Consider the following 27,858-nt stretch of genomic DNA (forward strand, 5'->3'; position numbering starts at 1 on the left):
ATTTCAGCAGAACATTGCAGTGGAATTTTACTAAACTTTTCATTTTGTAGTAGTAGTAGTAGTGGTATAATATTTCAGTGGAATTTTACTAAACTTTGTATTTTGTAGTAGTAGTAGTAGCAGAACATTGCAGTGTATTTTACTAAACTTTTTCTATTTTGTAGTAATAGTGGTAGAATATTTCAGTGGAATTTTACTAAACTTTTTCTATTTTGTAGTAGTAGTGGTAGAATATTTCAGTGGAATTTTACTAAACTTTGTATTTTGTTATAGTAATAGTAGAATATTTCAGTGGAATTTTACTAAACTTTGTATTTTGTTATAGTAATAGTAGAACATTCCAGTGGAATTTTACTAAACTTTGTATTTTGTTATAGTAATAGTAGAAGAACATTCCAGTGGAATAGCTATAGTATCAGTGAATGATAAGAATCATTGGAAATAATTGTGGTATAAAAGACTGAAGTGTGTATGACCAAGATGTGTCAATGTTGAATAATAGCTATAGTGTCAGTGGATAAGTATTTTTGGAAATGTGTTCAGTTTAGGAAAATGTTTGATTTTCATTCACTCCTTGGATGATAAGTCTTCTTCAGAAGATTATCTGTATAGAAAAGTCAGTTATATAGTTTGACTTTCATTCACTCCTTGGATGGTAAATCATCTTCAGAAGATTAACTGTATTGAGAGATCACTATTGTATAGTTTGACTTTCATTCCCTCCTTGGATGATAAATCTTTCTCAGAAGATTATTTGTATAGAAAAGTCACTGTTTTAGTTTGACTGTCATTCACTCCTTATATGATAAATTTTCTTCAGAAGACCATTTTTCCTCCTCAGGGAAAAAGACTTCCATGAGTTTGCTCCTGAAGTGAATCTTTAATTAAAATAAAAGTTGTTTTTTTTTAACATAGTATCTGTTATTATAAATAAATGTCATTAATAACAGAACTCTGTTCATCAGTATTCATCTTATTTTGTGTTTCTGGGAATAAATAACATCAGTAATAAAGAACTATGTTCCTTAGTATTCCACTCATTATGTTTTTCTGGGTATAAATAACATCAGTCATAAGAGAACTTTGTTTTTCAGTATTCCACACATTGTGTTCCTGAGAATTAATATTGTCAGTAATAACAGAACTCTGTTCCTTAGTATTCCACTCATGTGTTCCTGAGAATTAATAACATCATTAATAACAGATCCCTGTTCCTTCGTATTCCATTCATTGTGTGTTCCTGAGAATTAATAACATCATTAATAACAGATCTCTGTTCCTTCGTATTCCACTCATTGTGTGTTCCTGAGAATTAATAACATCAGTAATAACAGAACTATGTTCCTCTTAGTATATATTCTTAATTGTGAGTAATAGTAATAACATTAAAAACAGAATTGGATTGCATTGTATTCTTGGTATGTATAACAATGATAGTTCTACAGGGTAGTTTATTATCCAGAATAGCATTATCTCCTTTATGTTTTCCTTATGGCAGAGGATACCAACAGGTATAGATCTCTATTTCTGACTATGTATTCTTACTTGTAAGTGATATCATATCATTAATAACAGAACTGTATTCCTCAGTTTTCTTTTTGCCTGCAGATATGGCTGAACATTAGATGCAGAAACTAAGCTTTATACATTATTTTGTTGTATAATCAGATCTGGGCTATCTTAGACATGTTAGTTATTAACAGTACAAGAATGCTTGAAATTAAAGACATTGCATCATAATTAGATCATTATTTTGTTGTATAATCAGATTTGGGCTATCTTAGACATGTTAGTTATTAACAGTACAAGAATGCTTGGAATTAAAGACATCACATCATCATTGGATATTATTTTGTTGTATAATCAGATTGAACCTTTAAATAAGTTGTAAGCAACCATTATGTAAATAGAAAATCACTGTTGAGTTTAAAAGTCATAGGTTTATTAGTCACTAGAAAACCTGAGAAAGATAGATTTTTCACCACTGACTAAATGAATTACTGAACAAAACATTAGACCCAAGTACAGTATGATTCTTATTTTTTGTGTTGAAAAATATCCACTACATTGTGTTTCAGTGCATAAAGCTAGTAGTAGATGTTAGATATTTGATCCAATTTGACATGAAATATGTTTCTCTGAGTTATAGCAATCTAAAAAAAATAAAATTTCCAATGAAATTTGTATTGGCTGAGATATTTTCTTTTGTATCTAACATGTTTATATGTTGGAACATTCAAGACTATTTATATGGATATCTTTCCTTTATAGAATCCTGAAGAAGTCTATATAGAGTCACCTCCACCTGTAAGCTGATTTTCTCTCATCATTATTAATGTTTAGAAAATTTTTCATGCTGCATAAAAACCATGAATGTATTCTAACATATTTGATAAATGTCATAACACTCATGGACTTTTAAAAACTCTGCCATAAAATTAGATAATACAAATATAATCATATCAGCCTGAACTAAAATAAATGGAGTTTTGAATATAACCACTAAATAAATCTTGAAAATACATTGATCTATGCTTAATGTTTAATTTAAGAATAAAAACATTAAGGACATCCTTCCAACAGTATACCTTGACATTAAGGACACCCTTCCAAATGAGCTCTGTAGCAAGGTGACCTTGATATCAGAAATGAGCCATGCAAAGCTGGATTCCATATTCACCATTTTGTTTAGTGTATACAGGAAATGGATGTTCATTTGTTGTACGTTACCATGACAGGGAGTATTGTTAACAGGAGGTCTTAGGGGCTGGATTAGCTGGCCTCTTATCTTTATTATTGATCACAAAATTTCAAAGTACTTCTCTTCAGTATTTGAACTGCTAAACATTTCACACTTTATTATCAACAACTGGAGTAGAAACCTGCTGAAAATAAAGCAGCAAGTCATCATGTGTGTTGTTAGACTGTTTACTTGACAGCATAATGTAATACTCCCGAGAGCAGCAAAGCATTTGCACAATAATAAACTGACTTGACCCCTGTTTCAAAAACATGATGTGGAAGTTATCAGCTTATGTATCCTATAGTGTTGACAATGAGAATTCCCTCTGTAATAATATTACACTTTGAATCCATGAAAACATTTATTATAGTATGTGGTTTATAGCCAGTTCAATAAACATGGCAAGTGTTCAAATATTGGTCATCTTTCTGGAATCCTTGGAATTTAATGGCATATTGTATAGGCTGCAAAGATAAGTGTTCACTTAATTGAGTGCCTGTATAAAGAGAAATACACTGCTCTTTATCCTGAATATCAAGGTGCTAGTTACTGCAAGATTTATTTTGGTTATAAATAGTAGAAAAAAGAAAGAGACTAAACATGTCTGTTCTTAATGGCTGGGAGCCCATTGTTTTGAGGTGATCATTGATTGAGATTCTACTGTAAGTAGGGTTTTTTGTATCAAGCAGTTAAAACCGTTTTAAGATGTTTTAGACTGATTGAAGTAAAGTGTGATTATTAGAGTTAAGAAGTTTTAATAAATACATGAATGTGAGGGGAGAAAATAATATGCTTAATATTGAAACCACATAAAAGAGGCCTGAGTGCTTTTGAAATGTATATCTTACACTTGTTACTCTTTTCACCCCTGAAAAATTGTTTAGTTTGTTAGGTTTTTGTGGTTAATATTTATTGCTAATTAACTAATATTATATTTTATTCTAGAAACAGGTTGTAAGGAAGCTTGCCATTAGCATTTGTTTTGGTTTATTTCTAATCTTTGTGGTTCCTTTCTTTCCTATAAGGTATTTGAAAGGTATGTATCTAAAGACTTTTAATTAACTTTGAACAAGTTGTAGTTTTTTTTTGTGTTCTAAAACATTATTCATTTTAAACATAAACTCTAACAAAAAGTGTTATGGAGATTCTATATATGTTACATGTTCATTTGTGTAATGTTTCAGGCGACAGCAGTAGGTGTGTAGCCGTTATTGTGATGTGACAGCAGTAGGTGTACAGTTAGTAACTGAATAAATGTTTTTAGTATTTCTACTGTTAACATAAACTATAAAACACTAATGTCTTTAGTCATCACTATCACAGCCATTAACTACATATCTACTGCTGTCACTTTGCATTATTAGTTACACATCTACTGCTATCACTTTGCATTATTAACTATACATTTCTACAGACCAGTAGTGACACAAGAGTCTTATCAATCATTCTAGAACCCACAAGAAACACCACTAGTATAGAACCAGTTAACAGGCTGTATGATGTGTCATTTCTGGATAGTATTTGTTTCTGTAAGTTACCCAAATATATTATATTCATGATAAATTTGTTGTAAAGAAACAAAGTGAAATAGTACAGAATTAATAAAGAAAGAAACATATTGTGCATATTTTTTAATAAAACTTGGGACCTACCCAAATCGTGGGCTTTTTCACGAAGTTTACATCATTTATGTGAAAGAGTTGAGACAACGGACTTAAAGTTAGAAAAGTCTTTGTCTTATATAATTCCAGTAGTCTGGTGTGAGTCTAGAAATCATGGAGTTGACTGCTGTCTTTATTTATGTAATGTGTAAGGCTAAACACTTGGAATAAAAAGAAGTTTCTTATCTGAACCTTCAATCTGCTATAATACCTGCTATCATGGGCCTGATATACCTTTTCCTATTCCATCAATCTTCTATGATACCTGTTGTCATGGACCTGATGCACCTGTATCTAATTCACTGGAAACTCTCCATACAGTTTCATCTGACTAAATCTGATGTCAATAGAAATGACAGGACTATTTTCAACCCGAAACATCTGGTGAACCACGACTTTTCACTCAAAGTGAACTTAATAGTTTGGTAAGAGATTTGGGCCTTTCAGAGGATTCTTCTTAGGGTCCAAACTTTGGACTAAGAACTTGCTTTCTTCAGTAACATCATTTTACTGGTACAAAGATTGTGAGCAAGAGTTTATACCATTTTTTTCACAAGAAGATTCACTGGTTTATTGTAACAATACTGCTGGATTTGAACCAATGCTAAGAGCTCCAGTATGTGAACAGAGTGAGTTGTAATTGCTCATTGATACCTTCAACACAAGTCTAAAAGCTGTTCTCCTTCACAATGGTAATATATATGCATCTCTTGCTGTAGCTTATTTAATTCACTTGAAGGAATTGTATGAAAATCTTTTTTCTTAATAAACTCAAATACAAAAAATATGGTTGGATACCTTGTGGAGACTTAAAAATTCTTTGTTTGCTGTTGGGTCAACAATCCAGTTATACACATTTTCCATGTTTTTTGTGTGAATTCGATAGCAGAGCACAAAATAAGCACTAAATAAAGAAAACAATGGCCATGTTCAGTGTTTTTGATATGAAAGTTTGGTTGACACAAGGTTTTGTTACCTTCACCTCACATATAACTGTGCTTGATGAAACAGTATTACAGGTCTCAGACAAAAGTGGTAACTGATTCTCAAAGAAGGGATTTTTGTTTGGTCTGAGATTATAAAACTGAATTTAGATGAACAGTTCAAAAGGACAGTGAAGAAAGTTAAAAAAGATGTTATTGACAAACTTTGAAGAAACAACAGACCCAAATTATGAAAATATAGTCAATAACATGCTCTATAAATTCAGTTATGTTGTAATATATACCTGAAAGTCCTTTTTTTAAACTTGCATATTAATTATTTCCCTGAAAATCTCTGTGCCATCACCAAAACAAAAGGAGAAAGATTTCATCAAGACATTATGAAATGCAGAGGAGAAAAAGTGGAGCGTCAAGATGATGGCAGGTCACTGAAAGTGGAACATCAACATGATGGCTGGTTACTGAAACAAACTGCTCTAGATTTAAAATGTAACAAAGATCACAACAAATAGTGTTGAAAATAAAAGATGTAGGTTTTACAAAAAAGAAGCACGATGAATTACAATGCATATTTGTTTCACATTAGTGTTCTTCCATTTTTGTCATTTTGTTTATTTTTGGTTGACATACGTAATAATAATAATAATAATAAATGTTATTTGTAGTAAATTAAATAATAATTTGTTTTAAATAGTTTTTTCTTCCTGATTTTAAGAAAAATTAATGTGATTAGAAAAAAACTAATATTTTCAAAATCTTTGTAGCTGGAAGATCTGTTATTAAAACAACAGAATGTTTATAACATGCAAGTTTGTGACATTAATTATATACCGATATACCTGCCATTATTCTATATTAACTACATACCTACTGTTGTATCTTCAGATCGTTAACCACATTACTTTACATTAACTATACACCTACTACTGTTACTTCAGATTATTAATCACACACCTGTTGCCATTACTCTATATTATTAACTATACCCTGACTACTGTTACTTCAGATTATTAACCACACACCTATTGTCGTTACACTATATTATCAACTATATGCCTACTACTGTTACTTCAGATTATTAACCACACACCTGTTGCCATTACTCTATATTATTAACTATATACCTACTACTGTTACTTCAGATTATGAACCACACACCTATTGTCGTTACACTATATTATCAACTATATGCCTACTACTGTTACTTCAGATTATTAACCACACACCTGTTGCCATTACTCTATATTGTTAACTATATACCTACTACTGTTACTTCAGATTATGAACCACACACCTATAGCCGTTACTCTATATTATTAACTATACATCTACTACTGTTACTTCAGATTATTAACCACACACCTGTTGCCATTACTCTATATTATTAACTATATGCCTACTACTGTTACTTCAGATTATGAACCACACACCTATTGTCGTTACACTATATTATCAACTATATGCCTACTACTGTTACTTCAGATTATTAACCACACACCTGTTGCCATTACTCTATATTATTAACTATATACCTACTACTGTTACTTAAGATTATGAACCACACACCTATTGCTGTTACTCTATATTATTAACTATACATCTACTACTGTTACTTCAGATTATTAACCACACACCTGTTGCCATTACTCTACATTGTTAACCACATACCTATTATTGTATCTTCAGATCACACAGGCTTGTAATGGTTTTACTGTCTTGAAATGTTTACATGTTCTTCAGTGATTCCTGTATATGAATCCAATCATGATATTTATTTTTCTCTACCACATACAGATTATTCATAAAATTTCATATTTACTCATACATAAGTGAATCATTTTCATTGAAATCTGGTCACAGGTTATGTTTATAAGATTATCAACCACTTGCTACAGATTTCTCTAAACCAAGCATGACCTGGGTCTTATCAGTTATTCTATAACCCAAACATAATAATAAAAAATGTTTGTTGTGGTAAATAAGATTATAATTTGATCTATATAAGAGCTGGTTTTTTTTCATATAAAAAATCCTTGCATGCTAGGAAAAATGGATATTATTTTTGAGATCTGCATAGTTAATATATGGAAAATCTGTTATTAATTCCAAAAAGACTTATGAAATTTAAATTTACAGGCCTATGTTATTAATTTCTCACCTACTGTGCTATTTATTTTTACTACCATTTATCTAAACAGAAGTTTAGGAGAATTGCTGTTGTTTTTTTTTGTCTCACATTTATGTATATCCAAGTCTAAAAGACTGCTATTTTTACTGTTCTATATTGGTATATGAGTATAGGAGACTGTTCTATTCTTACCACCATATATTTATATACAGGTTTAGAAGACTGTTACTCTTATTTCATTGTGTTAAAGACAATTTCAGGAGACTGCACTACTTTTACTATATGTCTATACAGATGTTAGTTGACTACACTACTTTTACTATATGGTTTATACAGATGTTTAGTTGACTACACTACTTTTACTATGTGTTTATGTAGATGTTTAGTTGACTACACTAATTTTATTATGTGCTTATGTAGACGTTTAGTTGACTACACTACTTTTACCATGTGCTTATGTAGACGTTTAGTTGACTACACTACTTTTACTATGTGCTCATGGAGACATTTAGTTGACTACACTGCTTTTACTATCCAACATTTATACACCAGTTTAGGAGGCAACTTTAATATTATTATTAATATCTTGTCTTTAAGCTTAAGTTCATAAAACTTATTCTGTCTAAATATATGTTACTCTTTTCCTAGATCCAGTGTACTTGTATGAGACACCTTGGTATAGACAATTGCTTTACATCATTATTTGTACATCATTTGCTCGGAGCAAGTACTATCACGCATGGCTTTTAGGTATTTATTATAACTGTAATGCAACATGTGTTAGGATCAATAGACACTGATGTGATAAGTTTTCTTATTTAAATGTGTAAACTTTATTTTTTTATTTATTTCTATCTTACATAATACTTTGAATAATGAGATCAGTTGACACAAGTTACCTTTGTTTTAACCTTCGTTTATTCTCATGTAAAGGCCCTTTCTAAGGATTAAATATTACACATTCTAACCTTTAATACTAATGAGCTTTGGAACTATAGGTAAGGAAACTTGTATAATACCAAATATTATACTTCATGCCTTGAATTGTGGTGGAGATGTTTTGATATATTTCCACATTTTTTATATCCTCACTTTGTGGTACAAGTTTATTGATATATTTTTATATTTGTTTTCATGTTTCAACTCACTTGTTGAACATGCATTTTAATGTTAAACAATGTATTTATTAGTCATTCAGTATTTAACTTTCTTTATATGCTATACAATTAATGCCAAATTTATTAAACAGTTATTAATGTAGGAAATTCTAAGAATAAGTTTTTTATTGTTTGCAGCATATCCTACTTTTGTGTATATTGTTTTCTTAAATCTTACAGGAGAATCTGTTGCTAATGCATCTGGTCTTGGGTTTAATGGATTTACAACTGATGGTAAACCAAAGTGGGATCTTGTGTCAAACATTGATATTTTAAACTTTGAGGTAAGTATGAAAACATCTACTAAGTAACATGTTTTCTAACCATCAAATTACTGACCTGCAAAGTTTAAGTATTGTATCATAATATTGAGCAATGCTTATTTCAGCATTCTCTGTCAAGTGGGTGAAATCATTCATTTTCTTTATAAAATACTTAGGAAACCCTAGTAATTTTAGTGGAATTATTTAACCCTTTCATTACAAGGTGGTCAAGAAAAACGTATGTTTTAAGAACTCTGTTCAAAATATTATTAAACAAGTTTATTATCAATGTATTCCAATAAATCTGGCATCAAAACATGGTTTATAATTCAAGTTTTAATATTGTGTACATGTTTTTATTCCTTAATTTGAAAGAAAGTTTTAAAAACAATATATTCAATGTTCTTTCTGTATGTATGTATCATAATTCAGAATGTCCTCTTGCCTTATTACTCAGTTTACATTTTATTACACTCATCATACAGCATCTGTAGTAGTTAAATAATAAAATAGAAACTTCACACACTGGTAAGCTAGGATATAAAATAAGAATTTATGCTATTTATTTTTGTTTTGGCTGAAATATCAATATATTAATAAACCTATCAAAGTATCTTCTGCTACTTGTGTAGTACATTTTTATAACCTGTAGTAATAGCATATTTCAAACTGCATAAATGTGACAGCAGTTGGCTTGAATGAGAAAGTAGAGTTTAACAGAAATAAGATTTTTTTAACCCACATATAGCTTATTGTCAAGCCAAGTAAATAATGGTGGTTTTTTGTGTACCACTATAGTAATTTGATAATATTTTAGTTTTTTTAAAGCACATCATTGAAATCTACAAAAGTTACAACTGCGTGTCAATTTTGTAATATCACAAGTATTAGAAATATTAGTTGTTTGTTGTTCTTTGTTTTAGAAAAAAACTAAACATAAAGGATTTATTAGCCAGTAATAATTATATATACATTCATAAGTACTTCTACTTTTTGTACATCTATTCTAGGAAGAAAACTAACATCCAAATTATCTATGATTGGATCAGCTTTAATGGTATTCAGAGCCATGTAATAAACATTTTCTCACATATTTATTACTTTAAACAATTTTGTTATAACCACGGTACTGTACTGTAAACAAGTGATAAATTATCTTCTATGTAGGATTCTCAGAGCCAGGATCATGATAAACTCTGTGGGAACCTTCGGCTCACTGTGCTGCACCTTTCTTTGCTATCAACCTGATTCATTGTTTTTTGTTTGGCAAGTTTCCACATCACCCACTAAAAATAAAATAAACATAGAAAATAGATGTAAAAAGGTTAGAAGTAGAAACTTTCAGAAGTAGTACTTAAGAACTTCTCTATCAATCCTAAAGAGGATAGAAAATTATTACTCATTTTATTTCACATTTTTTTTATGGTGGATATGAATTTGGGTCAATTTGACCAAATGCATGTAGAACAAAGAGACATGTAACAGATAAGGTGTAAATTTTCAGTGAAACAGAAGCATTTGATACTTGTCTTGAAGATCTAAGACAGTGAGCAAATGAAAATTGATAATTTTGAAATGAAGAAAAAGTAGTTTTAATTTTAAATTGAATATCACTTGACACTTAGAGCAGCAAACAGTCAGCTGCCATATATTCATCTCAAAATTGTGAGTGAAACTGTTTAATTAAAAAACTATTTATTTGTCTTTAAAAAAGGTATAACATTTACTAAAAACTTGGAAAATGTCATGAGATAAACAAAATATGTTAAGAGTTATTGTGTGGAAACATAGGATCACACAGTGTAATCCACTGAGACTGCAGTGAAAGAGTTAATATTTTAAATATGTTGTAATGAGTTCTGTGACCACCAGTCATTGACACACAAACAGTTTGGTGCTTAAAGGCATGGACATACAGCTTGATGTTTAAAGTCATAGGCTAGGAAACAGTTTGGTGTATAATGTCATGGACATACAGTTTGATGCTTAAAGTCATGGACAAATAATTTCGTGCATAACATCATAGACATAAACAGTTTGGTACAAAAACCCATGGACATAGAAGCATGTAGGGAAGTTTGTCAGATCAACTGTTTGAAGACTAGGAGATCATTGAAATGAACTTTCTAATGGTATGCTTAAGGACAGTTCAATCATTGTTTGGCCTGTACTAGGTGAATGTCATATGGTCTGACCCCAGTACATTCAGTGTAATCATTCAATCTTAAAACAAGGCTATGCGCTGAGTGAATTAGTTTTTTTCTAATCGTTCAGATGAATCCTTGATTAAAGAATCAGCAAACAGCTAATAAAGGTTTAGTTGCAGTTTATGTAATTGAACTTTATATAAACTTTCACTGTAATACGTAAGATAATATTAATTTTTTTATTTATTTATGTAAAGCTAAAAGATGTCACTCTGTTGTCCTAAGAATTAAGTTATCAGGTATTCTGTATCAACAATAATTTAAGGTAACTTTATTTTTCAAAGATAGTATTTTTTAAATGTTCCATTATCATGATGGTGAAATAGAAACAAAATGTAAGAGAACAAGTGTTTTAACTGTGTATATACGTATTTTGTAATTTCATGGTAAATACTGAAAAGGACAGAGATTTGTTAATTAATTTATTTTATCTTTCAACCATTCTTTTTATTTTATATAAAATTGATTTTTTTGTATACAACATATTTTTAATGTGCAATAACAAACTACATAATTTTGTGAAGATAAATTCAGTTTTAGTAACAAGAAGGTTCACATATTTCTACTTGTATAATAAAAGTAAATAATGTTTGTTTTGGGTTCAAAACCTTTACATTCTTTGTCACAGCGTGTTTCAAGTAATTGAGATATTGTTCCTGGGTTTACCTATTTAGTCTATAAGAGTTATTTCTTTTGGAAGATCAGTTCTACTATTTTATAAATAGAAAGATTATTTTAATTACATGTGGCACCAGTGCATTAGATCTGCATGTGACATATTCATGACGTTGCATCTGCACCCTGAGAATGAAGAAAAATAAAGTTCTCCGTAACAGGAAATGGGGGGTAAAATAGGAAAATCTTGACCCCTATTGCAAATCTACATGCACACAGGATAAAAATTTCACAAAGTTGAGGGTTGTGCATCGCATAACAAAAAAGATGTTACATTGTCATGTAAACAAGAGTTCTCTTGTAGAATGATTAATTCTCCAGTCCAGACTGTGTCCTGTGGATTGAGCCCATGTACATGTTCCACATCCTTGACTGAGCATGCCAACTTGACTCATAGTTCATGGATGTAAGGAAAGTTCTAATTTACATTATATATATATTTTTTAAGAAAAATTTTTACATTTTGCAACTGTCATGTGAAGTAAGAATATTTTAGTACCCTTTGGGAATTGTACTGGAAAGTGGGATGTAGAATCCCTGTATGCTTTTACAAATTTCTCAAGGAGTACAATGTCAAAATTCTCAAATTTAGATTGTTGTTCTAAGAAGTAGGATTTAAAAATCATTGGACACAAAACAAATGTCCTGAGAAGTTAAAATGTTCATATTTGAAGATAACTGAATCTGAGAAGAAGAATTTAAAGTTAGATAACTGTTTGGTTTTTTGTCATTTTATGGAATATTTATGAATATTGTAATATGATGAAGTTTAAGTGCTTTCCTGCTTTTAGTTATCATCAAATGTCCGAGAGACGGTGAAAACATGGAACATATCTACACAGCAGTGGCTGAAGATAATTGTTTACGACAGAGCCCCTTCTCACAAGACACTGCTAACTTATCTCTTGTCTGCCTTGTGGCATGGATTTTATCCGGGATACTACTTCACATTTTTAGGAGGTGCCCTCTTTACCATGGCTGCTCGCTCTGTAAGTATTCACTATTAAAGTTTTTAATTTTGTGTAGTTTCTTTTCATCACTGATTAGTTTAGTGTATTTATTATTATTATCTTATCAAAGTTTACTAAGTAATGGCAGTTTCACAAGATGCAAAAACTTCTTTTACATTTCTATTAAAATATTAAATAATCATTAAAATCCTGAAAGAAATGGTTTATGTTAGGATTCAACCTGGTTTTGTAATTTCTAAAATAAGGTATTTATCATTATTTTGTTTTTTATAAGTATGTCTTTATTAATTTGTCTATTCTGTGTATTGCACATTGAATTACATATGTAAGTTAACCATTATATCAAGCAAGAAGATAGAGCATGCATGCGACTTACTACTGTTAGGGTATATATATATATATATATATATATACGTACTTTGACTAATATGTCAAAGTTATCTATATAGGTGTAAATGTATGTTTTCTAAGTAGTAAAATAAACATTAATAAACTGTTGTTTATTAATCAGTAACTCTGTCTTCCTGTATCCATTAAGTTTCTCATATTCCAACAGGCAAATGTTCATGACTTGGATGAAGTATGTCACACTCAACACTAATCTTTTCTGCAGTTACTTCTTATTCTTACATTCTTAACAGTGGTAGAATTATCTTCATACAAGTGAATGGAACGTACATCTTGTGAGTGTTTCTTGTGTCTTGGTGTTTTAATAAGTTTCTATTTTCTGTCTTTTCCTTGGCAGAACTGAACTACGTCTATGCAGCTCTTTAATGCAGAATTCATACTTCATTTTAGTATAGCATAAATTAAAGTATCTTGTTTGCTGTTCCCTGGCAGACTCACTAAAACACTCTGACTTGACTTTAAAACATTTTAAAGTTATTAGCAATCATTGAAAAAATCCAGACCTTCCTACCCACCTCAAAAATTCTTGATAGAAGAACAGCAAACAAACGTATTTTAAGATGGCCTAGGTTTAATCTCATTGACCAAAATAGATTTTACTCAGTTTGTGATAGTTAGGTCTATTCATACAAAGTTTACATAGCAAATTATTTTTATCCATCTTGCTAATGCAAATCTAGCTAAAAATGGTCTAAAAATAATAATTTGTTTTGTTAAACGTTTAACTGGTAGTAGCTGTAAAAGATATTTCATGTACAATTTTACCAACCAAAACTAACAAAAATGTTTAAATAATAAAATTGTAAATAACTTTGAGAAGGAATTTGATGCAGGGGTTTGATTGGGCAGTCTTGGCTCTCTCATGTTTAAGCTGCTTCAACTTCCTTTCAACAGAAAGTGTGAAGCTTTACCAACACTTATGAAACTTAGAAACAGTACAATGTTTGATTGGGCAGTCTTGGCTCTCATGTTCAAGCTGCTTTAACTTCCATTTAACAAAGTATGAAGCTTTACCAACTCTTGTGAAACTAAGAAACGGTACAATGTTGCCAAAGTAATTTTCTATTATTACAATTAGCACATATTTCAACACTTTCCACTTGGCATGCTCTATTGGAAGTCAGGTGATTAGATGCTTCCAGGAATTTCACTTTTGCTGCACTCAACATCTTTATTTCCACTTTCACAACATGTGACAAGTTTCAAGTTCCTTTTATAACCGGAAGATGACCTAAAGGGGTTGAAATGTTATTACCTCTTTCTTCATTAAATAAAAGTTTTCTGTACCTGTATCAGCCATTTATTCTATATATAATTAGCTCATGCCTAATGGATTACAATTCATGAGTGAGAAAGGCAGCAGAGTGCAGCAATTGGTTAACAGAAATGTCAAAAAGGACAGCAGAGCAGAAAAAAAAACCCACAGGGAAACCTGTTCAGCTATCATGCTTTAGATATAACTCAAACTTTTTGATATACTCTGAAAGGAATTTTAAACCTTTAAACAGCAGGAATGTTGTATGTAGTAACATCAGTTGATGATGGCTGCTATTTGAAGGTTAAAATAGTACTGAGGGTTGTAGGGTTAATAAATGGTATTTTTGTAAAATATACAATTGTCTTTGTCCTTTCCTTGCTTTTTTTTTTTTAATCTTGCCCTTCCACTTCTCTTCCTTAAAATTTTCCAAGTACAGCTTCCAGACCCACTTCCTACTATTTTATTTATTGTACATTTCATCAGTAAGTATCCTGTTGAGTGTGGGTGCCCATCTATTTCACTTTACCACCCTTTGATTTCAGTTTTATACTTTATATAGTCCCTCCTTTCATTTCTCTTCACTTCATCTATTCTCTTCCCATTTCTTTTTCTTCAGCATCTGGAGGATAAGTAGTATTAAGCCTTTCAACAACAACAACAAAAAAATATTGAGAGGATATAATGCTCCTTTTCTTGGGTTTTACTCTTGCTTCTTTATGGTCTCAAGAAGATTAGGTACTGGTGTCCAGTTATCAAGATGTCATCACTCAACTGTCCCACAGTTCTGGATGGAGAATTTCTTTTCTCTCGGTTTGTCTACTTTCCTGATTTGTGGATGATTAAAGGAGAGTATATTGTATGTCTTTTTACTGATCTAGATTGTTCCATCCTCCAGATGTTTTCTACATTTTATTCAATTCTGTTCTCTGGTCTTCATTATAGCATTGATTCCTTATGTATTCAGCCATGTCATGAGGGCCTGGATTTTTACATGTACGATTGGCTTCTTATCAGGAGTTTTTTCCTTCTGCAGGACACTGTTTGGTTGGAATGGCTTGTCAAGATTTCTAAGTTTTTTCTCAAACCCACAAAATATGTAATCTATCTGATAGATTTATGATATGTGCCAAAAAGATTGATACACATAGTTTTCTTTCTTAATACAAATATATTTCAACATACAAACATAAATACAGTTTATAATAACAGTTATTGCAAATAATTGTTTATGTACATAAGGTTTATACACTTACAAACAATACTGAGTCTTTTACCTGGTCTGGAACTGAATATTTTATTGACGTTTCCTGATGGGAGAATTAATTCTGTATTGATACAGATACATTTCTCTTTACAGGAAGCTAGCTAGCTTCTTCACATGTGAAAATATCTAATGCAGTTGTAGAAATACTAACTTCCAAAGTTAATTCACTGAAGGTAAAGAGATTGTAATGTTTGAAATCTTTAAATGTTCCTTACCTCATTTATGAAATATCTGTCAAAAGTTGTGTGTTCTGTTGGATAAAAGATTCTGTTAACTAATCACATTATGACTTATTTATGAACTGTCTGTCAAAAGTTCCGTCATCAGATGGGAGAAGGTTTTGATAATACATTAGCATTAAAACTTACTTTCTTTAATATTATAAATTATTTATATTATGGTATCATATATTAGAAATACTTATTTTCCCTGATACAGGATATTCTTCAATTATTTTCTTTTACTCAGGTGCGGCGAAGTATACGTCCATATTTTCAATTGAGCTGCCACACGGCATTTGTGTATGATATCATTACATGTATTACTACCAGAGTATGCTTAGCATACATAGTTTTCCCTTTCCTTCTTGTGGAGTTTTATGCTTCTATACAAATTTATTGGTGAGTTTTGCATCATGTTAACTTTTGAGTATTTTGCTTAAAAAGCTGCATTAAGATGTTAATGTAGAAGTAGGTGTAATTTCTGTAAACTTTTTTTAAGATGGTAATTTTGGAGGATTTGTAAATTATATATACTGTATTAAGGTGTTAATGTAGAAGTAGATGTAAATTGTGTAACCTCTCTCAAGATGGTAATTTTGGAGTTTTTTTGTAAATGATGTATACGGTATTAAGGTGTTAATGAAGAAGTAGATGTAACTTGTGTAAACATTTTCAAGATGGTATGTTTGGGATATAATCATGGATACTGTATTAAGGTGTTAATATACAAGTAGATGTATCTTGTGTAAACTTTTTCAAGGTGGTAATTTTGTAGGATTAGTATATTAAGGTTTTAATGTAGAAGAAGATGTAACTCGTGTAGACTTTTTCAAGATGGTAATTTTGAAGCGTTTGTATTAAGGTGTTAATGTAGAAGTAGATGTAACTTGTGTAAACGTTTTGAAGATGGAAATTTTGGAGTATTTGTAAATCATGTATACTGTATTAAAGTGTTAATGTGGAAGTAGATATTACTTGTAAACGTTTTCAAGATGGTCATTTTGGAGCATTTGTAAATCATGTATACTGTAATTAAGGCGTAAATGTAGAAGTAGATGTAAGTTGTGTAAGCTCTCTCGAGATGGTAATTTTGGAGTTTTTGTAAATGATGTATACTGTATTAAGGTGTTAATGTAGAAGTATCTGTAACTTGTGTAAAGTTTTTCAAGATGGTAGTTTTGGAGAAATTATATTAAGGTGTCAATGTAAAACTTGTGTAAACTCTTTCAAGATGGTAATTTTGGAGTTTTTGTAAATGATGTATACAGTATTAAAGTGTTAATGTGGAAGTAGATGTTACTTGTGAACGTTTTCAAGATAGTCATTTTGGAGTATTTGTAAATTATGTATGCTGTATTAAGGTATTAATGTGGAAGTAAATGTTTCCTGTGTAAACTTTTTCAAGGTGGTAATTTTGGAGGATACATATTAAGGTGTTAATATAGAAGTGTATGTAACTTGTGTAAAGTTTCTCAAGATGGTAATTTTGGAGTATTCGTAAATCACGTATGCTGTATTAAGGTGTTAACGTGGAAGTAGATGTAAATTGTTTGAGGTTTTCCAAAATGGTAATTTTGGAGTTTTTGTAAATGATGTATACTGCATTAAGGATCTAATGTACAAGTAGATGCAACTTGTGTAAACTTTTTCAAAGTGAAAATTTTGGAGTATTTCTAAATCATTTATACTGTATTAAGTGTTAATGTGAAGTAGGTGTAAACTGTGTAAACTATCTCAGGATGTTGCCATTTTGGAGTTTTTATAAATGTCTACTATATTAAGGAGTTAATGTAACTGGTGTAAATATTTTCAAAAGTAGCATCAGTGTAACATTAGAACAACATATTGAATCTTAGAACAGAGTAGTATCTATGTAATGTTATAGAACAACTTACTGAATCTTGGAACATAGTAGAATTAGTGTGACTTTAGAACAACTTACTGAATCTTGGAACATAGTAGAATTAGTGTGACTTTAGAACAACTTACTGAATCTTCGAACAGAGTAGCATCAGTGTGACTTTAGAACAACTTACTGAATCTTCGAACAGAGTAGCATCAGTGTGACTTCAGAACAACTTGCTGAATCTTTGAACAGAGTAGAATCAGCGTGCCTGTAGAAAAACTTACTGAATCTTTGAACAGAGTAGAATCAGCGTGCCTGTAGAAAAACTCACTAAATTTTAGAACAACGTACTCAATCTTAGAAGAGAGTATGGAACTTTAGAACAACTTAAGTCAGTGCTCAGTTTGATTTTTTTATTAATTTTGTAAAAGTTGATAAAACACTTAAAATGCATTATTAAAAGCCAAATATTGACTGTAGTTCATGTTTTTAAAGTATATCATTGTTATATATAACTGTATGTATATAATTTTTTCCTATTTTGTTGTGATTTTTTTGAGAAATCGTATTAAGGTGTCAAATACTAAGTTAACTCACTAAGAAAATATTGCAAATAGTAATATGGCTCTGTCTTTATTCATTATCAGTTCTTAAGAAAGAAATTAACAGTTAATTTGGTTTAGGAGACCAATGTAATGGCATTTAACTGTTTTTAAATAGAAATGGTGTATTTTTTAAGATAGGTTTTTTTGAACATTTATATATGTTCATTTAATTTTTGAAACACTAAAAACACTAGAGAGTGTAAACTAAAGAATATTTTATTCTAAGATTTCTGTATGTATATGTAATTTATATAATATGAAACAGTTGAAAAAATAATATAAAAGGCAAACATTATAAGAAAGGATTCCCTTCATCTGTAGAAAATGAATTGCACAAGAGATGACAAATCAGTTAATACCTCTCCAACATAAGGTCTATAGAAATATAGGCAGTCATGTTCAGTAGTATTGGTACTAATGTGAATACAGTAACCTCCCAAGGTAAGACAAAAATGTAGAAGTTTGGTCAGTCGGTCAAAAATACTCCACGTGTTTCAGTGAGAGATCTATCGAAGACTGAAGGCAACATGTGAAACTAGCAATGATGATAATAGAAATGGTACAGGTAACAAGTATTTCATGTGTTTTTTAATGAGATATACAACAATTAAATATATATTTTAGGAAGTACAAATGTGAATGCTACCTTGAAAATAGTAATATATATTTTAGCACAAAGTTGTCTCATTAGACATTTAGCTGCTCAAATATTTCTGCTGTGAAGTGGAAATCAACAGGTTTAAATGAAGATTGAACTTCTGACAGTACATTGAACAAAGCTGGAAAAGTGTACTCTTTACAAATGATTCAAAGTTTATATTGTTCAGTAACAAAGAAGAGAATTAATGGTATCATATTTGTGATGATGAGAAACCCATTTTAAGTGAAAATGTATATCAGGATGGCAGTTATGGGTATTACAGCTTTTTAAAATAAAGTAGAGAACAATATTTGGACCTACCTCGGTCATCTTCAGGTTAACTTTCAATACCCATACCAGTTTTCTTAACATAATGGTATGATAGTCAATGTAACAGTTTATAGTGAAGCATGATACTGTATCTCAGCAAATGATAAACACAAACTTGATAATACCTTAACTGCTGACAAGTGCAGTCATACTGTTTCCTCAGAAATATAACTCAGAGCTAATCTTCCAGCATCTGGTGAATGAGTGAATAGGCTGGTAGCATATTAATAGTTATGGCATTCATGTGGCTTTATGAATGGTTATCCTTTGAATTTTTTTTTTTCTCACAAAGAACTTGGCTGAACTGTGATTTTGGACAGCAATAAAACACATTTGGAAGATCTTGCAGTTGCATATTGTTAAACTGTGTAACAGGATGAAGAGAATGTGTCAAGGAAGGGGCTTGATTACAGCTTATCTGTTTTCTACCTTTAATAAATTCATCATTGGGTTGTCATGTTATCATTTGTTTATGAACTCCCATTTATGTGTTTTATTGTTTCCATTACACTCTGTAAATAATAATTTCTATGAATAAAATTGTTTTGTCCTGAATATATCCAGTTTTATACATGGAAGAATGGTTTGCTAACAAATTTACCTGAGGCTTAAGCAATTTATCCTTAAACTTTACATTCAACTGTGACACTTAAAAGTAAATGTAAGAGTTTTTATTCAAGCACTCTGTTTCTTTGCTAATTATAGTTTCTTTATTTTAGGCAATTTTATTTTATTGGCCATATTTTATCCATCTTTGCTATCTTCTTGCTGCCAAAAGTTCTCCCTCCTCCAGAAGGCCTGTCTAAGAGTACACGGGAAGATATGGACAAGCTGATCCCTACTGCATCAGAGATCAACAGATTCTTTAAAAGCAGAAAAGCTTCAAATTAGCAAAGAGTGGTTGAACATTCAGTTGGTGTGATGTTTATAGTACGAGCAGTGGAATTAACGTTTCACATAATTTCACGTTTTTAAAAGTAATATATATAATTTTAAAGTACATTTTACTTTATTTGTACAATAATATTTAACATATGGTTTTACTTTGTTAGCTAGTGGTTGTAAGACTTTAAACTAAATTAACAAAACAAATATGTTGATACATGGTATAGTTTAAACATTTCTGTTACATCAAGTGTGGGTGTGCTTACAAAAATTTGTATATATGAAAATATAAGATGTTTGATTATTTTTATACCCTATGTGCTTTTCTCAAAAAACTTTTCCTTCAGCAAACTTTTTTTTTATATATATAAATTATGAAAGCAAAATAGTTTGGTTACATCAGTCCTAATGTTTGAAATGAAGTTGGAAAACAAATACAGTTGAAGTTACTGTGGTTCCAATGTTTGAACTAATACTGAAAGAATATTGTTTGGTTACATTAGTTCTAATATTTCAACGGATGCTGAAAAAGGAATATCTTGATGTTACATTAGTTCAAACATTGGGACTAAAATTTGAAAAGAATGCTCACTATTAATGTTTAGTATGAAATCTAAACAAACAAGACAATCTTAAGAATGTATTTTTTTACTAAAACTTTGCTTCGCATGAAGGAGTTTCTTTGACTGAGGAATGGAATGATATGATGTTTGTTTAAACTTGTAGCTTTTCAGCAAGATAATTTTCAGACAACAGAAGGCTAATAAATAGTACATAAAGAGTAGTTCCATGGATTTAGCTTTACTGAACTCATTCCATCACATGTCAGATTGTAAAACACTACTTTGTTTTCCAGTATGTTACATACTCCCACAAACTACACTGTAACAACTACTGTTTCACGTTGGATATCCCATTTCCATGGTACTTGATATAAATAATTGCTCCTTTCTCTAACATGCACAAGTGAGTATTGTTCAAGTTTCTGCTTAAATAAATCGAAAATAAACCAAAATCCATTTTAAATAAGGCAGAAAATGCAATACACTGTTAGCAATACTAACCAGCTAAAACTATTGGACTTGGACAGCACATGTAATTTAATGTCATTCTTATCTGTTAAAACCATTTATCAAGATAATACCTGTAATGTTCATTGACACGTGACAAAACTGTCACTAAAGACTCGGGTACTAGTTAAGTGAACTATTTATTGACACAACAGTGCTATTCAGTACCATAGAAACTAGGAATTTGTAATATTTTATACCTTAAAAAGTAATGTTTCTAAAAACAAAATAATAAAGATTTCTTCAATATTTTAGAAATGTTAGAGCAACTACAATTGCAATCAAACGAAAGCTGATGGTTAGCTTATAGCATAAGACTGGTAGAATTTAATATAGGATGACGGCATCCCAGAATGATACTGGAATATTAATTAAAGAATACTATAACACTTAGACTTTTGTATGCATTAGTGAAATACCTAACTAAATAATTAACTACAATGATCATGACAGTTGATCCAGTGAAGTACTTAACAGTTTAATTTGTATTTACATTACCTAATTGATATCAGTATTGGAATTTATTTAAGTGGAATTGCTTTAACAAATTTAATTCTATTTCTGAAAACTGACTCATAAATATGTTTAGGGAAACTTACAAAGATAATTCACATAATCACAGAATGCTAGAAGACGAACAGTTCCTAACATAGGTAATTCTTGACATGTTCTTGAAGCATTACATATAAACAATAAACCTTAAAAATACTCTTAGCAGTTCTTGAGAGTTTTAAAGTTTCTAGTTGAATCTACATATTGTTAAATCCTTCTACACTTGATGACAGTTAAGCTAGTGTTAGAAGGCCATGATGCATTGAATTTTTCCTATAGCAAAGCCCCATCAAGGAGAATCAGAACCTTGATTTTAGCATTGTAAATCTGTAGATTTATGCCAACATCCTAGCAAGGGATGCCATGATAAAATAGAGCATTTAAATATATTGTTTACCCATTATTTTTGTAATTAATGCTTTTTCTGGCAACAGAAAAGTATACAGATAGTCTTGTGTAAGTGTGTAATGTTTGAGTTATTTCAACTTACTTCAAGATCTTAGCTAACCCCAGTGACAGTACTACTTTTTGTATAACAGAAAAGTAAATAAGTGAAGCTTAACCAAACTAGAAACTAGTGATCAGCTGAGCTATGGGTTTCACATGTTTCTCTATGCAACCTTGTATAAAATCTTTGGAAATGTTATGATCAATCTTGCATAGCAACTACAGAACCTCAATAATGTTTGATTTCATTACAGGATAATTTTTACCCTCAAAATGTAACTAATGGCTTAAAGCCCAAAGGAAATTTAAAAGTGTGAGACTTAAAACAGGACTGGTTACATGTAGACCACTTTATCACACAGCTTACTGCATCATTCAAAATAGGCATTGTTAAGTGCAGTATTAGAACTACAGGGTACTGTACATGAATAAAAATAGGCCTAAACATAGGGAACATTTAAAAATTACCTTATTAGACATGACTTAAAATAGGCCTGGTTACATGTGTAATACTTAAAACCACAAATTACTACTGTACATGAATAAAAGGCTTGGTTACATATTTAAGAATATCTCCTAACTTTTCAGTCTGATACAGACTCACCAAACTTTACTGGACCTTCAATATTCTTTATTATTTACTTTCATCCAACAAAATTAAAACATTCTTTAAAAATGTTTGTGTACATAATGTTTTCATCAGATTAGGAAATTTTTAACCAGCATATAAATTACAACACATTCAAGATTCTCTGTTATTTAGTTTCATCCAATAAAATTAAGACAAATCCACAAGGCTCTAATCACATTAGGAAACTTTTGAACCAGTATATAAACTACAACACAACATCCTACATTATTAAGCACTGTAAAAGTTGTTGCTCTTTTCAGTACTCTCAATAATGACACATTAAACTACAATTATTAAAACCCACTATCTAGCCCAAAAAACACAACATGGGGTGACTGACCCATAAGTACAGTTATTAAAATTACAAAGTATGAACCTTGTCTTAATTTATTATAACAAGAATTGTATTGTTTTAAATACAGTGAACTGATTTATAAAAGGTGAACTCTGAAGTACACCATTCTGCAACCTGTCAGATTAAATTAACATCACTCTCATTTCTTAGCATTCAATCCTCCAGTGTAATGACTGGGAGAAATTTACAGTAAACATGGACTCTTAGTGGTTGAAATAGCAATAACAGCAGTCCCCATAACATTTACTGTTTCACAACTGCTATAACTTTATATATGAACAGATAAAGGAGGTATAGCAATTATGTTTAGAAAGTGCACATAAAATAATCTGTTTAAAGAAACTGAAAACAATTTTCTTTTTATTTCGTGTTATACAAACCATTTCTGAATTGTAAAGAAAATAAATAATAAAACGCACTACTGTTAGGCTTACCACATTGTCTGCGTCCAAGTGACTGCCATGACAAGCAAAATATGTTTATTTCTGTTTTGTTAAGTGATCTACTTGCCTGGTTATTTCATAATAAATCTTGTTTCCTCCATGTTCTGTTAACTTATCTGGTTTTATTTTATAATATAGTTAATTAATATGCCTTTTGTAGAGACACCACTCATCTTTGAATAACAGTTAATTTAAATAAACAAATAGGACCTCAAATAAAGCTACAATTTATCTGTTAACTCTCTAGAAAGTCAATATCGTACTCTTTTTAAGAAACATTTAACATTTATGTTTTTTCTAAACTATTATGTTAGTTTCTCTCAAACAATCATGTTTATTTATGTAAAACATTTCACCACAATATCAATGGATTAACAGTTACTGTAAATGCAACATTTCACCAAATAAAACCCTTATATGAAACACAAATACTGCTACGACTCCTTTCTTATTTGTGAGCACTTTAAGTCTCTTTATCTAAATGGAGCAGTAAAAATTTCCACGACACCAGTAGATATAAGTAAGATTCATACCTAAAACATTTACTTGTATAAACTAAAGGAAGTCTACTTGGAAAATGAGTGGGGACAACCACAGATGACACTAATATTTCTTTCTACCTTCATGGCCTTGAGCGTTGATACCAAAACACAGAATAAAGGGAGGAAAGAAATGGGCACTCAAGCAAAAGAAATGTCTGGCTTGAATCTACATGAATGGGTTAACCAAATCAGAAGTTAATAACTATCTTCATTACTAGACATTTTATCCCATTTCCTTCAGTAAACAACTATCTACAAGTGGACTCGTTATCCCATTTCCTTCAGTAAACAACTATCTACAAGTGGACTCGTTATCCCATTTCCTTCAGTAAACAACTATCTACAAGTGGACTCGTTATCCCATTTCCTTCAGTAAACAACTATCTACAAGTGGACTCGTTATCCCATTTCCTTCAGTAAACAACTATCTACAAGTGGACTCATTATCCCATTTTCTTTAGTAAACAACTATCTACAAGTGGACTCATTATCCCATTTTCTTTAGTAAACAATAATTTACAAATGGTTAACAAAGTAATAAATTAAAATCAGAGGTAACTTCATAATTAACGAAATATCAAAATAAACATCATACATTATGATTGCCTTAATTTCAGAAGTTGTAAACCAATAGATATGAACCACATCTTGGATCAGATCTAACATCTGTTGTCTAGTTAACTATTAAAATTATTTTGCTTTGAATTCATGCTGTTTACACCTTTGAAGTACAAGCATTTATATATCACAAGCTTCATAAAATATCAGTTTATTACCATCACAGTACTATGTTTTCCTTCATTCCTAGCTATATTATAACAGTGAAAATCTGGAAATAGCTGAATTTCCCTGTAGATGTAAGTACATATCTAGAAATACCTGTATTTCCCTGTACCTGAAGATGTTAAAGGTTACCACAATACATAACTCATGTTGAAACTTGCCAAAGCTCTTCATTGATAAAAAATAAACCAGAAACATTTAATTTTTGAACAGGAAATAATAAATCTTACAATTGTAAAGTAATCAGCTCGATGTTATAGTCATCCTACAAAACTTATAACATTATTAGAAATTAACTTACATTAAAAATAGATTTCTTTTTATCTGAAAAATTTGAATTTGCAGCCTACAAATTACCTGTACAAAAACTGTAGTAGAAAGTTACCTACATATTACATAACAGATTCACTATATGTTAATTCAACATACAAAAACAAAATTCAATACTCTTAATTTTCATCTTGACAGCCTTTTATAATATTGCCCACAATGTTAGCTGAAAGGAAACTAAGAGTTACAACAAGAAGTCAGTTTCCAATATTTACCACAAACAAGGTTTTATGTTTCAATTAAAAGTAGTACTGTCCAGCTCAGTCAACCTACCTTCTGTTTGTGTAAGTTTTAGTGACCAAAACCAACCTTAAGTTGAGCTTAATGACTAGTTACTAACACAAATAAGTGTAACACTAAACTCTGCCCTCTCGCAAACAGTCAGAGGTGTTTCTTAAGCCCTCTGACTTAGTAAAGTCAATTTGAGCGTAAGAAAGAGGAAGTTCTTCATTATCAGCTGTCACAAACAGTTGACCACTGGAAATAGCATGTGGAGACTTTGGTGCTTTATCCAGTTCTGTGGGAGTGGACGCTAAGTCCAAAGAAGCATAGTTAAGTTCGCAGTCACCACCTGCCGAGGAACCAAATGATATGTTTTCATAAGTAGCTTCTGTATGGCTTTGCTTGTCCTTCACTCCTGTAATCAGAGAGGAGGAAGAAAGAGTTGGCATGGGACTGCTATGGCCAGAGCTACATTCATCCACTAAACTAGACAGGCTGGACTGACTACTTCGGTCAGGTGAGTGACTTTTAACAGGAGGTGTAGGAGAGCCAGATGCTGGTGCAAGAAGAGACCTGCCTGCTAAGACTGGAGAAACGGCTGGTGATTTGTGTAAAGAGGGACAGGACGTCTTCCTTGTGTCAACTTTCAATGCAAGAGGTGCCACTGGAGCCGACATCTGCTTTCTTATGGCAAACTGAGGAGATCGGGAAGGAAAAGATTTTCTTGTTTGTCCGTTTGGAATTTGTTTATTCTTTGTTCCTACTCGCGATAAACTCCAACTCCCAACACCACTAGTACATGAAAGAGATTTAGTGGTATTTGGACATGGAACTGTAACCCGTTCAGTTACTAGTGTCTGCACTGCAGCCATCACCGTGTAATCACTCACAGACGACAAACTTGGAAAAACATTTAGAGGAGAAGCTTTATTGGGGGTTCCCAGTTGAATGTTCTCATATTCAGGTACACTAATAGGCTTGGAAGTGACAAAAGGAGCACTAGCAGTGACTACAGAGCTTGTCACAAAATTAGTTCGGCTTAAGTCCAAGTTCACATAATCTCCATTGATGTTCGTAGGCTCAGATTTGGTCTCATTACTGCTTTTAACTAATAACACATCTGTCCTACTATCTGTTGTATATTTTTTATTTGTAACTGATGTACTCAGAATTTTATCATTGACTGTTTTTTTCTGAATCTTTGAATCATTTTCTGTGTATTTTGTCTCCATATTCATATAGCCTGTATAACAGGATTTCCTAGAAGTTACATTTGTGTCTTTACTTTCAGAATTAGCTATCTCAACATATCCTGATAATGATTTATCAAGAGCCATTTCAACATAATTGCCATTAGCTTTAGTTCCATAATTCATGCAAACATTTCTTCTTTCTGCTTTCTCATCAATATTGTTAATCTGATTTTCTGGTTGCAGTGAGAATTTAGAGATGGGTGAAGCTCGAAGTGAAAGCTGGCAACTAGACTGTTGTTGTTTAAATGTGTTACCAGAATCTGGTTGCTTCTGGTCTGGAGTCACTTCTACCTTAGGTGCCAGACTGTAGTCCATCTCCATCAAGTCATCACAGTAATCCTCTTTGCTAAGAGAAGGTTGAGGCTTACTGGGAAGAAGTGGTGCACTGGATGACTTGGAATATTTTTCATCCATTAATCTTAAAGTCCCAAGTTCAGATTCAATTTTCTCCTGATGCTTAGCCACACCTTTTGTTGCCCGACTCCCAACAGAAAAGGCACGAACTCTAAATTGGTCCAGATTCACTCCGAGGTGGCTTTTTTGGAGCTAAAAAACAAATGAAATCCTCCAAAGTTTTCAAGTATATTCAACAAATATTGTAACTTTATCCGAATAGAAAATATTTAATGAAACTAGAAATTACTCATAGTCACTAAAAATTAAAGTTTTATAGTTTTCTAAGTTTAACATTACGATAAAATAATGAAGATAAGGAGAGACTGTTATTTGATTCATACAATTATAAACAAATGTGAACTCTGGTGGTTAAGTCTGGAGTAGTTACTTATTTGGACTTCTACATGTTTGAATATTCTTTCAGTCAGAACGTCACTGTACAAGAAGACAATTTCCTCATTTTCTCCTTCTTCATTTCCACTTATTTGCTTTTAATAACATAAATGTATATCTTAACCACGAATTCCCAAGTCAAAAGACTAAATAACATTATTAACGTGCCCTTAGATCTGGTAGTACAAACTTTTCACTTTTGATTTATTGTATCATTTAGACTTGAGCATTGAGA

The 27,858-nt window shown here is 31.1% G+C and overlaps 2 protein-coding genes across 13 annotated transcripts in view; one reads left to right on the forward strand and one right to left on the reverse strand.

The window, feature by feature from the left end:
- Positions 1 to 20,990, forward strand: part of LOC143252983 (lysophospholipid acyltransferase 6-like) — a 43,166-nt gene extending 22,176 nt beyond the window's left edge. For 4 of the 6 annotated variants that reach the window (XM_076505983.1, XM_076505986.1, XM_076505985.1 and 1 more), the window contains 8 exons: positions 2,272 to 2,307; positions 3,689 to 3,779; positions 4,195 to 4,272; positions 8,125 to 8,226; positions 8,814 to 8,917; positions 12,570 to 12,767; positions 16,148 to 16,299; positions 20,041 to 20,990. In XM_076505983.1, coding sequence (XP_076362098.1) covers positions 2,272 to 2,307; positions 3,689 to 3,779; positions 4,195 to 4,272; positions 8,125 to 8,226; positions 8,814 to 8,917; positions 12,570 to 12,767; positions 16,148 to 16,299; positions 20,041 to 20,212 — 933 coding nt within the window. In that variant the 3' untranslated portion in view covers positions 20,213 to 20,990. Of the gene's footprint in view, positions 1 to 2,271; positions 2,308 to 3,688; positions 3,780 to 4,194; positions 4,273 to 8,124; positions 8,227 to 8,813; positions 8,918 to 12,569; positions 12,768 to 13,305; positions 13,433 to 16,147; positions 16,300 to 20,040 lie in introns of all 6 variants that reach the window. The other 2 variants (XR_013029289.1, XM_076505984.1) reach the window with 2 other exon arrangements.
- A 1,894-nt stretch (positions 20,991 to 22,884) lies between these two features.
- LOC143252982 (uncharacterized) overlaps positions 22,885 to 27,858 on the reverse strand; it is a 57,843-nt gene continuing 52,869 nt past the window's right edge. For all 7 annotated transcript variants that reach the window (XM_076505980.1, XM_076505977.1, XM_076505979.1 and 4 more), the window contains one exon: positions 22,885 to 27,380. In XM_076505980.1, coding sequence (XP_076362095.1) covers positions 25,716 to 27,380 — 1,665 coding nt within the window. In that variant the 3' untranslated portion in view covers positions 22,885 to 25,715. The remainder of the gene's footprint in view (positions 27,381 to 27,858) is intronic.

The sequence above is a fragment of the Tachypleus tridentatus genome, chromosome 6 (genome assembly GCF_004210375.1).
Source record: "Tachypleus tridentatus isolate NWPU-2018 chromosome 6, ASM421037v1, whole genome shotgun sequence".
NCBI lineage: Eukaryota > Metazoa > Arthropoda > Merostomata > Xiphosura > Limulidae > Tachypleus > Tachypleus tridentatus.